Source organism: Pelecanus crispus, chromosome 5, assembly GCF_030463565.1.
Source record: "Pelecanus crispus isolate bPelCri1 chromosome 5, bPelCri1.pri, whole genome shotgun sequence".
NCBI classification, from domain to species: domain Eukaryota; kingdom Metazoa; phylum Chordata; class Aves; order Pelecaniformes; family Pelecanidae; genus Pelecanus; species Pelecanus crispus.
The window spans coordinates 7531545-7550374 of NC_134647.1; the positions used below are offsets into that span (position 1 = coordinate 7531545).

Here is an 18830-nt window from a genome sequence, read left to right on the forward strand (position 1 = left end):
CACTAACACCCCGGAGATGCTTTTGTTCCCCAAAGCACCCAACTGCTGCGCTCCCAGCACCGTACGCAACTTCTCCACTATCTACAGACAGTGCCTTGGTGCGGATCAGAAGCCACCAGCTTTCTAGAAACAAAATGAACCTCCGGACCTTTCCCTGCCCCACGCGCACGCGTGCGCCATCCTCACCCGCTGGCAGAGCTGCACGCTGACCGCGGCCCCGTCGCTGCGCCGGCAGCTCAGGAGGCGATGCCGTTCCCCGAGCCCGCAGGTAGCGTTGGCGCCCAGCTGGCATCCGCTCCAGCCTGCAGACACAAAGCAAAGGATGCAGCGCAGCCGGACACGGCCGTCGTTCTGTTTTCACATCCTTCTACTCAACATGCGGGTTACCTTCCCCTAACGCAGTGCTTCCCCGCATCAGGGCATCCCAAACTCGGGAACAACCCACACAAAAGAAACTTGCTCTTAAGAGCGAGCAAGTCTAGGAGGAGAAACTCCTTACTTTACACTCAGATATCCCCTTAACAAAACCGGTACCTCAGAGCACACAGAAAACTGTTAAATACTGATAAAGTGTATCAGTTCAACCCAGCTGGCATGCTTACAAGACTGTATTGTCTGAAGTAAAATTTCACTTTGATAAAGTAGCTGGGGAAGTTTCTGAAGGGTATCTCTGGTTTAACATATTTCTTGACTCAAGGCAAAGCTTTCCATTATTTAAAACGAAGCTTTAATACTTGTGAAATAAAAACAGTATTTCTAGTAGGAGAAAATTCATATCTTACTACTTGTCTGAAATTATGATGGTCAGAATACAACTAAACTAAAATAAGCCTTAAAACACCATTTAAAATAAACAAAAAAGCGTAACACAAGCAACGAAAATTGTCATACACCACCAACAAATAGGAAGCATATGAGAAGAAAACCTATTACTTTGTGTCTTCCACATCTGATAAACATGAACACATAAATGTTCTGCATTTTTGAAATGTGATGATAAAAAAGGCTGCCTGTACATTTCTAGGGCTTTTATTTTAAACTGGCTGAGTTTATATTCAGATATAACATTTTCCCCTGCTTTGTTCCCTCTTCCCACCAGCCTCCAAACTCCTCTTAGATCTCTTCTCTCTCTGCCTTTCTCATTTATCCGAGCTGGTCAAAGCAAAAGGAATTTTGTCTTTTTTTTTTTTTTTTGGTTAGTTTGTTTGCAACAGATCTAATTGCATCTAAGGTCCTAAATAATGCATTTTGCTCCAAATATCCTATGCCCACCCATATAACCCATATTTGCCTTCAAACCAGACTTTGCTCGTATTATTGGCTTCACTGGAATCACACAGATGACACTCTTTTCACTGGAATTTTGTAATTAATTCTGTTGAGAACCCACCAAAAAGAAGAGATCCCATTTAACCTGTTTTATTTCCAGTGTACCTACAATGACAACCTCAATTAAAAATTGTGCATTTGTCCACTAACCTGTGGACAAAAAAAAAATGGAGGCATGTGATTAACTTCAGTGAAATCAGTGATGTCTACACATAACTCCTTTAATGTCAAGGCTTTAACCAACACCACAAGCAAACATAACTAAAGACATGACTGGAGAAAGCCTTTAAGGAGCTGAATATTTTATGCAAAGGTATTTGGAAAAGAAGAACAAACATTTAATATATGTTGTAATTGGTGTCATTTCCTGCTAAGAGTATATTGGAAAGTTAGACTTACCTGTTAGGTTGTACTGATATTGGAAGCAATTCTGGTTAAGAATACATGGCTTCATTTGTGAATCTTCAGGGCAGGGCTTCGTATTGACAGAAGACCTTAGCACTTGTCGAGTTCGGGTTTGCATAACATTCGGATCACACACCTATATATAAAAGTGATGAACAGTACAAGAGACCCTAGTAAATCACACAGACACCGACCGCCTGGGGTTGTTACATGCATGTCCACAGTCGTACCAAGGTACGACACAATCATGCTTCTGTTCTAAAGATACTTAAAAGCATATGAAGGAAAAGTGGTTCAAAGGTAAGAATCCAGTATAATTAAAAGTCATCTTTTGTCCACCCTGATCTGGCTTTTTTAGGCACTCCTACACTATTTATTTCCATAACTTTTTGTAAGGATCCTTGAGGACAATGGGATAAAGACTGTGCCATTTTGCTGTGCTCTACTTTCCACCTCTTCCCAAGACTTCTAGTAAAATGCCATAGTACTGAATAATGGGACAGGATTTCTGGCACAATTAATGCATTTTTAAGTAATAACTAATGTTACAGCAAAGCTTTCATTTCTAGGAAGGACATCTGTAATTGCGCATCAGTTATGATGCTGACAAGAAGATGGGGTAACTTTTCAAAGTATGTGATACAAATACTGATATCCAACTGCCCATAAACCAGGATTTGCTTCTTTACATTTTCATGTGAATATGAACCAACTGAGGCCGGCTTCATTTGTGTTCGGGCACAAAAATTGTTTGTTTTTAGCAGCTGCCCATCCTCACTCTCTTAGCACTGTGGCACAGGGCTCTTTTGCTTTGCATTTCAGCTGCAGACTTAGCAACAGTGACTAATTTTTTTCTGCCTTCCACAAAACATCCCCTTTACGTAGCAGAAAGCATCTGTTCATCCCCACAAATCCCCTCCTGCTTACCCCTCCTCTGCAGAGAGCTCTTCTCTTTGGATGTCACACAGAGGTGTTGCCCAGCTCTGCCAAGCATTTCTTAAGTTTTTCGCTTGGTTTACTTAATTCAGGGATATAGCATAAGCACTGTCTGGGCCATGGGGAATGCAGTGCTGCTGCCGGTGTTCCCACCCCGTCTGTCCCACCCATGTCTCATGCCAAGGGGAACTATTTCAGGAGGAAGGAGTCGCAGTGCCAAAGGTTAAACACCTGTGACATTGGGCAAGACTAATCAGTGGTGAAGAGCACTAAGGATTGCTGCTTTGTCTCAAATCACAAAAATCACAAAAAAAAGTCTAATTAAGCTTATTCTGAAGCCAGGGTGATTATGGGAATATGTAATAGCCATTTTGGCTGCAAGACTGAGACCGAAAAGCAGCCCCAAGGGTAGGGGCTCTGACCCACTGAAACTCAGCAGAATTTTCCTGCAATCCAGTACAGCAGGAATGGGTGCGTGGAAGTGGTCGCAGAAACCTAATGGAAATAAATCCCTATGAAAGGTATTCACAGCCATTTACTGAACAAGATGACCTATTTAATTCCTAACAGTCTCTCATTCGGACTAAAGATTGCTCAGGAACAGCAAAGAAAACCAAAAAAACAATGCATGCAGAAATAAATTTTCATAAATGCTTGGGAATTTAAAACATGATTTTTCTACAGCATACTTTAATTAAAAAAATAACCAACAGTTTAAAACCACAGGCTTATTATCATGCAATGAACTGCCTGCAAACACTGAACCCTGCATGAGTGAAAGTATGGATAATTCCTGTATTGTGAATATTAAAGAGAAATGTAATGGCATTGCAGCATAAATCTAGATCTCAGACCGCTGTAAACTGGATTGCTTGCACAGATGATAGCATAACTAAACAGAATAAATATCAGGACAAACAGGAAAAAAGTCTGGTCTGGCCTTAAAATACATTGTCAGGTCCTATTTTCCTTACGTTTACACTATGTGAAGAAAATTATATTATATTCTTATTGTTGACACACACCTTGTCAAATAATTTTAAATGGTATTCTTATTTGAATATCCATGGTCATCTAAAATAACGAATTACTCTGAATTATCTGAAAATTAAACCTATGCAAAGTGTTTATCAATACTTCACTGCCTTTTCCACAACTAATCCGATTGCTCATCCTCACAAGTAATACTAATAACTTAAATGATTTGCCGGTAAAACAAAACAAATAAAACAAAAAAAAAATCAAAGAAGGTATCTCAGTAGCTATTCCTAATTAATGTTTCTCTGCATTATGTTACCAAAGGGAAAAAAAAAAATCAATTAATGCTGCGAAAGAAGTGAAGTCTGTGCCATCTCAGAAATACCTGCTTTTGCTCCCTTCAAAATAAGAACCTGCAGACAGAAAATATGCGTCATTTGTAGATAAGTAACTTCTTTTAATACAATAGTATTTTTCTCCCCATCTAGCGTGCACCCCGTTGTGCTCAATTACAGGGCACTGACGCGGCTCAGCCACCCAGACTTCCTGGCTAGCAGGACCATTCTCCCTCTCAGATGGTAGGTCCAATGGTGGGTCCCTCTCTCCTGGTGGGTAGCAGACCAGTTTAACAGCTGTGACTCAAACAGGTCGAAGTCTATCTTGTGTTTGCCAAGATGCAAATAAACGACCGGTTTACTGCAGGTCTGAGGCTGGCATTCTCACTGCGCTGATGGGCCGTGTTGTTCAGAAGCCAGAGCTGATGCAACAAGCTCCCCACTTTTACTAGTTTTGAATAATAAAGAATCTCTGTAGGAAAAGTCTTCATTTAATCAATCTGAGTACATGGGAAACATGCAAAAATTCAAAGTCGGCAAACTGTAACTAATATCCTGTAATATTATTTGTTGAATTTCTCTTTACGTCAATTGAGAAGTCAATTTAGGTTTATAATTGATTTTCTGGCCTTAGTCTTTCAAGTTAACTATGTAAAAAATTGAGCCAAATATATATGGAACTGAACAAGCGGCAGGAGGGAATGCCTTGTGAAGAAAAAGATGAAAGTTGGGATTTTCAAAGGAGCAAGACTGAGCTGAGAATCCAGCTACCCTGGAATCTCAATGGGCTTGGGTGTACAACTCCAGCAGGACCCCTCCAAAATGCCAGGCTGGAAAAATTAAATATTTACTATGTGGCAAAGGTTGAGGAATCGCTTGGCAGACTCAAAGTCATTAGGGGATGCAAATGGTGCAAGTTAAAGAAGAGGGATTTTTTCCAGTGGGGAGATGCTGAGGTTATTAACAAGCAACAATGGAGAGAAGTGTGTAAGCTGCATAGCAGGAGGAAGATATTATGTCACCATTGTCACCACTGCCATCACTACCAATGGTATGTACCTAGTCCTGAATTTGGGTCTCAAAAAATACTGAGAGAAAAAACAATCCCAATCACCATCAATGGCAAATTACATTTTTAGGAGGTAGGGCAGAAACCGCAGTCAGTAATTTATAGAAAAGTCAGCAAAAGAAAGAAATACTACCTGAGTAATTAAAGTAAGAAATTATCACAGAATTAATTAAGATTTGGGCAAGATTACAGAAGGGGCTGATTCTGAATATTCTCACAAATTAAGAAAATGACAAAACCAACCTGACTGTTCAAATACTCTTCCATATGAAATAGTGAAGGTGCCATTCAGATACATGGATCAAGACTAGATTTGCTCTATCCCACTAGTAATCCAAGTTTCTTACCACAAGCACATATGAATCTGCAATTTGGGGGGTTTTAAATAAATAAAACCCAGTGTGATTCAGCAATCCTTTACTGAGTATCTTCATTTACAACTCCTCTCTTCCCACTAAGTGGATGCTATACTTTCAAAGACATTATTTTACTTCCTACTGTTCTATTAATAACTACTACTTTCACTGATCATAGATTAAGCTTTTTTTTAATTATTTTTACATTAAGGCAGCCATTACCTCCTGTAAGGTAATCACAACTGGCTTGTGCTCAGCATTAGCCAGCACTTTTTCTACAGTGGAAGCACAAGGGAAGAGGAAAAGGTGCACCCAACGACACTGTTACGAGAAAGGCTGGTACATACAACAGAAGCGCTCAGTAGTGGGAGTTTAACTTTGACTTGTATTTTTGAGATCATCTCTTTATGGTCAAGTTACTTATTTTTATGCCTGTCGTTACAAATCCCGTAACTAGTTTCCGTAGTCGGAGAATGTGGTATGTAACAATGCGGTAGAATTGGGCACAACAGCAAATCTCCTTACGCAGCATTTGAAAGTCAAGGTGATAGACTTAGATTGCAATGATTTATTAAGATAGATTTAGGCAGTGTCAAAGCCAGGTGACGGCTGAACTGAGCGCACTGCAGAACCCCATGCAGGTGCTGAAGCTCTTCACATGCACAGAGCTCACTGATCCATGCCGGGGTCCAGATCGAGCAACTCTTCCACAGACCCCATGTAGAGGAAAGCGAAAAGGAAGATGGGGTGCAATTCAGCCTCGTGCTTGGGTCTCAGCTCAGGGACATCTCCAGCAAACTGCAATGAGAGCAACTCTGGAGACTCGGCACCTTCACCTGATCTTTCCAGGAACTAAGGCTCTGCTCTGCCAGAGGCCTGGTGCTGCCAAGAAGGACAAGTCATTTTTGCTGCAGCCTGGGGACCATCAGAGTTTAGTATCCGCTTAGCAAGTGGAAAACCTTTGTCCAATTTCTGCTTCTGTTCTGGACAACTGAAACCCACTTCTGACACCACCCAGGCTAGAAATAGATTAAAGGTTTATGGATCAAAGAAGGATGATGAATAGGGGTGCCAATTGGCCATAAACATAAAAGAGGAAACAAGTCCTAAGAAATGGAGGTAGCTGTGATGCATGGAGGTAGAAGGTCAGAGGCCTGGAGAACTCTATGTACCTTCAAGGTCAGATGCCAACTCAGTTTGGCAGTTAAGTTTTACAGACTATGTTGTTTGTTGGATTTTGTCCAGATTCCTTCTTGATGACTGTAAGCAACAGGGTGTGTAATTCAGGCATGTGTTTCCTTTCCTATCGGTGATAGGAATGGAATTAATTTCTGCATGGAAATAATAAGAGGGACCTAACTCAGGTTGCACATTAAGAGCCTACAGCAATAGGACCTCATACACAGACACAGCTAAGTTTCTTTACATGTACGACTATACTGTCTCAGCCTACTTTATTGTATTAAATCTCACCATTTCCATTATCCTTTTCTATGAAGTGTGAAAAAGTTGAGCTAGAGCCAGGGGTCTGTAGGCCAGACTATACAAACCACTACAGAAACAAAATATTCTGAAGCAATGAGAGGTACATAAAATGTCAAGGTAGGAATGAATCAGAGTTTTTCCCACAGGACCAATTAGAAATTATAAAAGCCATCAACTTGATTCAGTGGAGGACTTCTTAGCACTATTAACTACTGCATTTTTTAATATTTCTTTTAGCCAATCACATTTTTCACCATGACCACTTGTCACTATTTTAAGCTAACATAAAAAGTGAGGGACACAAACATACACAAAGGATGTACCCAGCCTTTGCTCCAGACAATAACAGAACAGACAAAGCACAGAAAGTTTGTTCTGGAAGAGAAGGATACTAAATAAAATAAAACTGCCAGGTTATAAATGCTAAGTTCCAGAGTAAGAGCTGTTAACATATCACACAGTAATACACACTATTAGACCACCTTCTTTGTGATGGATTTTAAAAGCTGTCCATTGATCTAGGCTTTCATATGCATCATAATTGTACAGCACAAAGGTTGTAACCCATTAGAGAGCCCTTTATGCCGTTTAATTTATCAAACAGCTTGTATAATGCATGCTGCACTATAAATAGCTGACCACATTATATTTAACTGGCTATTCATAAGGAAACATACAACCTCAAACTCAGGTAAAGGCGTTGGCAGGAACAGGATTTGACTATTTTTAACAGTGCAATGAACCATTATACTGTTTCTGCCGATGTGGATGTTTTATAACAATTTAACAAGCCAATTACAATAACATGAGCAGTCTTTTGAAATGAAAATGCATTTGCATAAATTTTCTTTTTGAGATGCATCTAGGTTCTGAAATCTTATCTGTCTCCACATATAACCAATGCCTTTTAAAAAATGATTGTAAATAAAGATGAGTAAAAATAAAACAACGAATCTAAAAAAATACAGCAGTTACCAACTTTCTGATAAAGCCTTACAAAAAAAAAAAAATCAAGTCCCAGCTATGCATAAGGAGCAGTGTACGTTCTTCCAGAAAAGCCTTGGACCAGCAAAATACTCATGCTTGACCTGAACAAATTATCTCTTGGGCTAGAAATACAACTCTGTGCAAGCTTCATTCTTCAATCCAGTCTCCATACTGCAGGTCCTCTGCCAAACCTACGTATAAAGGTACGAGTCATGATGAAGACTTCAGTGAGTCCCAGCGTCTACACAAGTCCACAATTTCTCTTCCAGTTGGCTCAGGAGGGAAAGCATTTCCAAACCATAACAACTCCAACTTGCACGTACGATGAAAGTCACTGCAAAACCTGAGAGTCGGCTGTATTGCCTGCTGCTACTTTTAATACGATCAGTTATTGCAATATTACATGCGCCCCCCCCGCAGATTCAAGAGAATAACAACTCAGTTGTCTCACGTCCTGAGTGTTGTACATCGCTAATGATCATGAGGAAAATGCTCGCTGAAACAGAGACAGCTGTTCTCACTCACTAGATATGTAACCTCCTATAATTAACTAATTTCAGACCTCTTAGAATTAGCTGCTAGAAATGCCAACAGATGAGGCAAACAAGGAGGCCACTCTGATGGGCTACACAGGCTGCGACAGCTACACACACGGCAGCAGAGAGCTAACAAAATAAATTTGAGGTAATTATTTCAGGGACTTGCAGCACAACTCGCATATTAACTCTTTTTAAGAATGCTTTGATGAATTCAATTGAAGTCAATTAATTACATTTCCAAGTCAGATGAATACAAAGTCGAAACACCACAGGTAGTGCATGTTATTCGATCACTGAATATGTAACAGAGATGATAGGATTTCGGTTTCCAGATTGTTTAGCTAGGTCTTTGAGCAATCAAGTGATGATGTCTGACTGAACACGCTATTGTAGCTGGAACGAATGCGAAATCTGTGAAGCAAAATGCAAGTCAATCTAATTTGCTCATGATTTTTTCTTCTAACTACCAAGCTTCAAACTGTTATTTTAAATGGCTGTAAAGCCTTGATATTTAAGTTACGTGGATGTTACTTAGCGACAAAGAAGAAAACTTTATGAGCCAAAAACCAGTCTTCAATCAGAGGGAAAACCATTTTGAATTTACTTCTCACAACAGAGAATGTGAGAATAATAGGGAAGCTTCAGATCAGTAATTATGAGTTTCTTGAATCCAGTAAAGAGACAAAACCTCAAAAGTAACCTCGAAGTATTACATTTCAGACAGCTGCATTTCTGGGTCACAGCAAAGTGCCATTAGAGGAAATATTAAAATTTAGCTTTGTGTAGCAGTGTTAAATAGCACTATAATCAAGATGCAAAAATTGCAGTTCAATTGGAAAATAGACATAAAAGAATTGGGGGAGCATCTGAAATTACAAAAAGACCACCCTAGAAACACAAATATTTAAAAGCAAAAGGGAAACGCAGCCAAAAAAGGTAGAACAGACACAATGTTTCAGCAGAAAGCAGCATTGAAGAAAATACTTCCTATTGACAAAGCAGTCGCCGCCTTTATGACTCATTGATTTCAACATGATTCAAGATCATTTACTATCCTGAAAGTGGAAAATTCACATGGGAAGAGTATTGCTACAAGATAAAACCAAGTAATACACTGGAAAGTATCCAGAATTCAATGACATATTGACAAAAGGTAAACTGGATAATCTAAAAGGCCTTTTTATATTCAGCTGATAAGAGTTAGTTATTCAAATTTATTACCAACACTATAAAATATGAGCAGAACACCAAAGCGACTGGAAAAGAATTCTCACCTGACCAAAATCTTAGGCAAGTATCTCAAATCACAGTGCTACTCAGGCAAAGATGAGGCTGAAATTATGGTTGCTCATTTCTTACAAACTAGAATTTGTCAAGTTTCATAAATCCTTTTTATCTCCAGCAAGCCAAACATGACCAGCGATACAGGAAGATTTCCCAGAATGCTCTTTGGCAGCTGCCTCACAAGAGTGCTATGGCTAAAAAAGTGCCAGCTACTTTGATATGAAATGGAAATGTGCTTGAAAAAGAGCAGCCAGGATGTACAGTTTTGCTTTTTCATTTCAATATGACGTGATCCTTCAAATTTTTTTGATTCCTTGGGGAAGAGAAAGAGCCATACTTAGAAAATGGATTTTCAGTGAATATTCAAAAAACATTTTATACATCCTCAGAAGACAGGCATTTACTTCCAGTTTGGCATGAATCAGAAACCGTGCATGAGTATACCAGCTATTGAGCAAAATTCCCTCAAACGCAATTAAATAGACAGTTCTAATGAGCAAGAGGTTCTACGCATGCAAACTTACTGATATGGTTTTGGGGCTCTGTGGGGAGACACTTCAAGCAGGCTGGAGGCACAACAGGTCTGACCAAAAGACTTAACAAGAGATTCAGCTCCAGATGAAGACGCCTATATTTGGGTGTCTACACGTAGGGTATCCATGCAAGATCCAGATCCAAGCTCTTGCTTGCAACCAGTGGAGCTACTCAACTGACCACACATAGCTCTTTCCCTTAAAGACAAACCGGGATCCTCCGCAGGCTCCATTGCCTTTGTAACTCCATTGACCATATCCACCAGCTTGTGGCCATTCTCAGTGACCACCTTTCCTAGTGGCGACTCAGGAGATGGAGGGTTGCATTAATTACCCTGGTGCTGGCAATGCCTCACTCCTGGCCACCACGTTTCCCTCAATCCCTGCCCCATGACACCGCCATCCCCACACACACTGAAGATACACCACCGTCATGGTACAGCCATTCTGCACTTACGGCAAGCCCAGCACTTGCCTTGGAGATGTTAAGCATGTGCAGCCTGGGAGGGTCTGTGCTGTGTGGTCCTTCCTCCAAACCAAAGCAACACAAATAGCCTGAGTAGCTATAAAAGGGAGACAGCACTGCTGTAAACTCTTCAAAGGGAGGGTTTTATCTGTCCATAAAACTTCAAGCTGTTTATTGCCTCATATCTGAACAGAGTTATTTAAACACATGTTCCACCCGCACACAGTCATCTCAGTTTCACAAAACCACAAGCTTTGCAGAACAGCTTGTGAAGACATATTGTTCAGTTAATTGCATTGGCATGCAGATGGCCTCACATTTATGAATTAACATCTATCGTGGCAAAAGGATGTACAAGGAGACACAGGGACTGTGGCACTCGGCCCTGTGACTGCCAAGAGCTATGCTGCCTGATGGAGTGCAGCCCACAAGCTCTGGGCATCCCTTTCCTGCTTCTGTGGGCTACAGAGGCTTTGTCATTGCCAAAAAGGAGTCTTCAGGCAAAAACTCAGGGTGTCTTAAGGATACCAGGGTGCTTAAAGTATCAAGCAGTCCTTTGTGACCAACTGACTGCCACCAAGGCACCTGAAAAATACCCAATGGCCTTGAGAATCTCTGCATAGTTTACTGCATGCTAAAATGAAGAAAATCTATCTCTTAAACAAAAAAAAGTCAATGGCAAAGAAACAGCCCAGCCACCATGGGACTTTGAAAGGTATCCAAGCATCTGTATCAGTTGCAAGAGTGTTATACTTCATCTAAGCTATGCTGCTCAGGAGGAGGTGAATGCAGGAAATGAAACACAAGATTTTATTTGACATGTTCTTACCAAGTATATTGATACACTACACAAAATATTATGGAAGGAAATTACCTGTGTCAGCAGTAGTATAAATACCTGTCCAATAACCACTCAGACTTTTGCTAATGGCCCTTTTTACATAGGGGCAATGAATATATGTTTGTCACTTAAATACATCAAGCAAGTGTATTACAAAACCCCTGAGATTAAACCTGGCACCTATTTCAACACTGATCAGAGAGAAACAATGGGGTTGAAATTATATGCTTCGAGGCCAGAGAGTTTTCACAAGACAGAATTTGCAGCTTCTTTCCATCTTGCACACATAGGAAAACACAGAGCACTTGGCGGTGGCTTGAATCCCTGCATAATTCACGAAGTTTTGCGTATTTTGTGACATGACAAATTGTTCAGGCATCTTGCTGCCATCTTCTGCTGTCGTTGCCTCAAATCTTCCCTCAAGGTTTTGCGGAGGAGGAGATGCTGACCAGAAATAGTGTCTGTTGGGAAGGGAGAGCTGTCATTCCCTCAGGCCTAAGACCTGTCCGGAGGAGTGCCACCACCACGGTTTACCAGCAGGTTGTTACGGCAGTTGTGCATCACTCACAGAGCTCTCCCCTGCGAATATTTCCTAACACAGACAGCCCTTACTGCACCTAGAACACTGGTCCCTTCACCCGCTGTACTTGTGCGGGTCCTCTCCCACAGACCAAGTGGAAGGATTAGTGGAATCAACTGTCACAGTAATAACTATGTGTTTTACTAACTAATTTTCTATAGCTCAGGCTCTGTAGAAATATAAAAATCTCCAGATTCAACCACACGGGCAGGGTGCATTAACCCTGACTTCTGCCAGAAAATAGTTTACTTTGTTAGAAATAACTATCGCAAGCAATGGTTCAAGGGCAGAGAAGACTGACGCATGAGGAACGTTGCCACAGAGACACAAGCAGGAGAGCCTACCTGCGGACACTTGCTCCACTGTCCCCAGTCAGACACCGCACACTCACTGGGACAGTACAAGCTACACTTCTGCAGTGTATCTGGGATTTCAGCCTGATTACACAGTGCGTTGGGCACAGTCTCCCCTCCGTAGTCCTCAGCAGCACTCACACACCTATACAGAAAACAGACATTTTCATTAAAGGATCATCAGCGTACTACAGAAGCAATGGATACCAACAGGTCTGCTCGACCCCATATAGGACACTCACTATATGTAACACAATCGCTGTATGCAGCGCGGCTGGTCAAAATGTAGAATTAATCATGTCAATGCAAATCAAAACCAGCTACACACATGACATGCTTTTGTTACTCACAGATTTCAATAACTACTTTAAATAAACATTTCAAACTTGATACAGAGGGATTTTAACTGTGATCGGCTGACAGATGAGCAAACAGAAAATGACAACCAGCACAAACAAACCTTTGTGCTCCTGCTAGGAACATCCAAACATCTGGAAATAACTCAGCGTTTCCCCGTGCCCAGGGAATGAATACTCACTAATAATGAACTCCGCTCCAGTGTGTGCAGTGCCATTACTTGGGGAAAATGTTAGCAGATCAGAGCATGGAGGCTTTTCACCTCAGGAGGCTTTATGTATATATGGCATTTAGGTTGAAGAATTCTAATTTAAACATCATGCCTTCTTCCTGAAAGACATCTTGATCGTAACACAAGGCTGCATCTCTGAGATGCTTTTCCTGTAAACCATTGCACATAAACGCATGTTTCTTTTTATTTGAAATACACTGGACTCAGCAACATACTCACTCTCAGACGGCCAGATATTTCAGCTTTATGCAAGTATGTATCAGCTCTTTTTAATCTGGAGTACCTGTGCTTTTGTCTTCACGCACCTGACTTTCCTCGTTTGTATTCCTTCTCCACAGTGGAGGGAATTTTGTTGGCTGTTGATTTTGCACGGAGACCATGGTTCTACTACCCAAGAATACTGATTGCACTCAGTGTAGCATGGGACTGCCTCGTACACCTGCCAGGAGAAAGAATCAAAACTGTTCATTTGAACTATCCAGGTTAGCATCTCTGCAGAAATGCATCAGCCAAAACCAGGAAAGAGTACACTGAAAAATATCCTGGCTTACGTTCCTTATGCTAAAGGTGTTGTAATAGCTTTAAGTTCATTTATTCATTATTGACTTGCCAAGGGATTTTTAACCATATAATAAACAACAATATGCATGGAGCATCTTAGGAAACAGGATAAATAACAGCTATTTCCTGCAGTCAGAAGAGGAACTCCATTACAATTTCATTTGCTCAGACTGCTCTCACTATAATCTATCACATGTCATTCACCAGGACTGTATGTACTGCATCCTTTTGTGTTTCAGTAGGCACAAACTTAAAATCAACACTCATTTACCTTCGCTTCTAGCATATCCTTGTAAGTCATTTACCATAAAAGAATGAAATTTCATGAGTTCTATAAATTTCATTTTTATACACAAAAACTATAAATGCTTTTTTCCCTGCAAGTGACTTATCTCTAACACATCTCCTAGTCAAACATGACTGTGTATTCACCTGAACTATGGTATCTGTGTAGAGAGAAAAATACAGCCAAAAGCTTGATAAACGTTTTTTGAAAGGTGCTGGATATTCAGGTTGTTAGAAGCAGCACACTGAGATAGAGTACTTCAGCAGATTTTCAGGTTTAAACAAATGAATGCATCAACAGTTCTATTACAGTAATGAATAAAGTTATTTATTTTGAATCCAGTTTGTCTGCAGAAGCTGATTTGAAGATACAGTGTTCTCTGTTGCTTTGTATGAAGCACAATGCACTGCCCTGAAAAAATACACCGCACCTAAAATTTCTTCTTCCGCACACCAAAATCTCCTTGGCCTTGCTACTGTGGAACTGTTTGATTCTCACCATTAAAATAACTAATCAATAGCCTTCTTCCCACCCCCCAAAAAAAAATTCAGCCACAAGTTTAATAATTTATAGCTTCATTTTAAAATAGCAGATTATGACTATGCATGTTGTGGCCACAACAATGAAGAAACCTTAATTGCAACATTTTGGAGGTGAGGGGCGGGGACACTGATACACCAGGCAGAAAACAAAACTGGTGCCCCATCAGAAAATTACCTTCACATCCAATGAAAAGAAGATAACTTGCTAAAGGAAACCCCCTCAAGAACAGCAAACGTCAGAAACTAATCGTAGCTGTGGGTCTTTATAAAAGTTGTGCATAGGTTTAGCAGAGAGGAGAGAGTAAGATAGGCTAAAAAGTGCAAAATACATGAAGGAGAAAGGAAAGGAGAAAGGGCAATAGAAGTCAGCACCGGTGGGGGCAAGCACGGCATGAAGTAGCAAGAGCATCACACTTCGTGCAGGGGAAGGGGAAAGGGAGGGGAACGAAGGGGGCAAAGGCAGTAGTACAATTAGTACGAGTTTTCCTACATATTATTAAGCACAAATCCTTTTCCACAGTCTGTGCAGAAATAACATGAGAGAACTTGCAAAATTTATTAGGACTCCTATGGCAGGGCTGGAACATGCACAGAGATAACGTTTTGTCCAACAAGCTTTTTGCACAAGCGAGTGGGGTCACCCCACAGCCTTTCAGGTGTGCGACGTTTCCAGCTTTTGCTGGGCCTGCACAAAGTTCTCTGAAAGATCACAGTGCACTGCAGTCACTCGATACCAGCGAATGATTTCTGCACACCAAGGCGGTGGTATTTGGCTTAACTAGATGATATATAGGTAACTATGTATTGTATGAAGTGCATGTAGAGGCTAAGTTTCCCAGGCTGATATCGTGGTTTAGCCCCAGGCAGCAGCTCAGCACCACGCAGCCGCTTGCTCACTCCCCCTACCCCGATGGGATGGGGGAGAGAATCGGAGGAGTAAGAGTGAGAAACACTCCTGGGGTGAGATAAGAACAGTTTAATAATTGAAATAAAGTAAAATAGTAACGATAATAATAACAATACAATAATGATAATAACAATAATACTACCCAAAGCAAGTGATGCACAATGCAATTGCTCACCACCCGCCCACCGATACCCAGACAGTTCCCGAGCAGCGATTGCTGCTCCCCGGCCAACCCCCCCCAGTTTCTATACTGCCCATGACACCATATGGTATGGAATGGCCCTTGGGGCAGTTTGGATCAACTATTCTGGCTGTGCCCCCTCCCAGTTTCTTGTGCACCTGGCAGAGCATGGGAAGCTGAAAAGTCCTTGACTAGCATAAGCAGTACTCAGCAACAACTAAACCATCAGTGTGTTACCAGCATTCTTCTCCTACTAAATCCAAAACACAGCACTGTGCCAGCTACTAGGAAGAAAATTAACTCTATCCCAGCTGAAACCAGGACAGCTGAGCAAGCGGCACCAGAAGTGCCCCTGGTCAGCTGTGCAGCCATGCTCGTGAACATTAGGTGGTGTGCACGAGAGCACAGAGAGAAAGCACCCATTGAGCAGGACCTGCGGTCGGCACCGGCACGCGGGGAGCCCGCCGGCGCGGGGGCCGTGGCAGCACAGCGAGCCCGGCACGAAGCCACTGTCCTGCCCTGGCCAGCCCATCACCTGGAGAGAGTTATGGACTCCTGCAACCGTTTCCCTGCACACGCCGGGAAGGATAACAATCCCTCTTTAGGCACTGCAAAGCCTTCACGTTCCCCAAAGACAGCCAGGAGATGGATGTAGAGACAGGGAGTATTTACTAGTTTCCCTGCTCCACGGGAGGGGGAAGGTAAAAAAAAACCCATGCTCTGGCTATGTTGTCTGACAAAACATCCTGCCGTCCGCAGGAGAGGATCAGTTGAAGAGGGAAACGTGTGCTTCAGGTGTGATCAGAGTTTCCCTCGTCGCAGAGGGGAGGCAAAACCCAGAGAGAGCAAAGCACCAAACTTTGCAAGAACTGGCTGCTGGCAGGCAGGGAACCCGTGGCCGGGGGAGGAGATGTCTCACTGGGCAGTGTTAAAGGAGGTAAAACTTATTTATTAATAAGTTTATTAAGAGTTGGGTGGGTGCCTGCTCCTGCTTTTTAGACTTTTGGAGAGAAAGATGGGGTTGGAAGAGGCCAGGAGGTGACGGCGCGGGTGCTGCCTGCTCCCCTCCGCAAGCACGGCGGGGCAGCTGGGGCAGGCGCAGCACAAACTGTGGCTTTAGGGATTTCAGATTCTTTTCCTTGCTCTAATTCATAACGCTTCCTCAGGGTCAGAGGATATTGCTGTGAATCCCGCAGGTCACGACGCGAGCTCCGGCAGCCTTTCAGCACTCACCCCGCTGCCGGCAGCGAGCCGCCTCTGCTCCCCGCTCAGGCCAGACGGAGAGCTTGGGAATCCCGGCTCATTGTCTCAGTGAGCTCTTATCGCTCTGCGTTAAAATCTGTTAAACCTCAGACCTCTCCGAACTAGTGAAGCCCACCTGCAGATAGCAGTAGAGGCCTTACACCAGGAATTCATCACAACTGCGTTTTGGCGGCCAAAACCTCCTGGGGCATTTACCTGATGTGATTTTTGCGTAAGAAAAGCAGCAGGTTTGGGCAGGGCTGGGATGCCACATGAACTAAAGTCTATCAGAGGAAATGTGTGAGGACAAACCAGAGAGCCCATACGCAGTGACACAAGTACACGCGACATGAAGTGATACTTCAGATGCGCTCTTCCAAGAGCAGGCAGGATGCCAGTAACACAGCCATTAATAGAGCATTTGTGTTCTGCTGCCTGGTTGTGTCAAGCCGCCAGGATTACACATGCAGGCCCATCAGCTCTGCTCCAGGCACCCCCCTCTCAGTGCGTGGAGGAGGGCACGGGGCACACAGCACCGGCCGCACGATCCCTGCGGTGCCTTAACACCGGCGGGCTCTGCCTTCCCAGGGCCGTCTGCTGCCGACCCGCTCGGTACTTCCAATGTGGTCTGGATTCCAGGCTACACTCGCCACCAAAAACCCGAAATATAATTGTTACAAACAACCCGTTTTACTAAGTTATCGTGCTGACACCACTGCGTTCAGCGTCTGTGAACAACCTCTCTCCTCTGCCCTGCGTCAGCGCCGAGCGATGCCATCTCCGCTAGTACCTCTGAGACAGCGGGAGGGTGTAAATCACCACAAATCATTGGGAGGGACAGATTTCTTCAGAGCAAGTTACAACGCGTATCGGTAGACTCCGTTACACCTTTTAAATGGGAATCATAAAGAGATGCAAGACTTCCATCAGTGCAACTCTTTGGGTATGCATTTCGGAAGCTGTGAATGTAATTTGTCACTCTCTCTTTGCATTTAAAAAAACACGGTGATGTGGCATGTGTTCCTTTCCTCCACGGGACAATGTTTTCCTCCTGTTTCTCTTTCCTGACTTGCCATCATTTGTTTTCAATCACTTCCAATTCCTCTTTTCTTGTATTTTTTTTTTTAAAAAAAAAAAAGCCTTAAAGCCTTTCACTCCTATCTTTTGCTAACAGCTGTGGTACTTAACAAGGTCAAACAGATGACGCTCTTGATTTTCCATTTTCAAAGGATTTTAGCTTAGCTTTGCTGTTCTTTGGGTCCCACTAACCAGGGGACCTGGGAGCACTTCTCACCTCCTGGCTCCGTGGGAGTACCCTGTCCCGATGCTGAACAGAGGCCGGGACGGGATGTGGTGTCCTCACTCCTTACCCAACCCAGGGACCCAAGGTGCCTCAGCTGGGAGAGGGTTGGGATGTGCTCGCACAAATCCCTGGCTGCAACGTGGAGAGTGTCCAAGCTTCAAATTAGACACAGTCCAAGTATCCTGGCCCACATCACATTTGCCATCTGCTACCTCTGCTGCAGATAGAGAAGTCTCTTGTCCAGCTACACCACTTCTCTTCCCAAGCACAAAGACAACAGTTCCTTTGAAAATAATCTGCTTAATGCTCACTATTCCCCATACTTATGCAAACCCACTATGACAGTGCATTTACTGGGCCTGGTGCTGTTTAACATCTTCACCAACGACACAGACAGTGGGATCGAGTGCACCCTCAGCAAGTTTGCAGATGACACCAAGCTGAGTGGCGCGGCTGACATGCCAGGAGGACGAGATGTCATCCAAAGGGACCCGGACAAGCTGGAGAGGTGGGCCTGTGTGACCCTCATGAGGTTCAACAAGGCCAAGTGCAAGGTCCTGCACCTGGGACGGGGCAACCCCTGATATCAGCACAGGCTGGGGGATGAAGGGATTGAGGGCAGCCCTGCGGAGAAGGACTTGGGGGTACTGGGGGATGAAAAGCTGGACATGAGCTGGCAATGTGCGCTGGCAGCCCAGAAAGCCAACCCCATCCTGGGCTGCATCCCCAGCAGCGTGGCCAGC

General features: G+C 42.9%; 1 protein-coding gene across 1 annotated transcript in view; it reads right to left on the reverse strand.

Moving 5' to 3' along the window:
- THSD7B (thrombospondin type 1 domain containing 7B) overlaps positions 1-18830 on the reverse strand; it is a 273031-nt gene that overhangs the window by 21663 nt on the left and 232538 nt on the right. The window contains exons 15-18 of the mRNA XM_075710897.1: positions 13371-13504; positions 12468-12621; positions 1729-1870; positions 187-302 (exon numbers count right to left, since the gene is read on the reverse strand). Of these exons, the coding sequence (XP_075567012.1) occupies positions 187-302; positions 1729-1870; positions 12468-12621; positions 13371-13504 (546 nt within the window). The remainder of the gene's footprint in view (positions 1-186; positions 303-1728; positions 1871-12467; positions 12622-13370; positions 13505-18830) is intronic.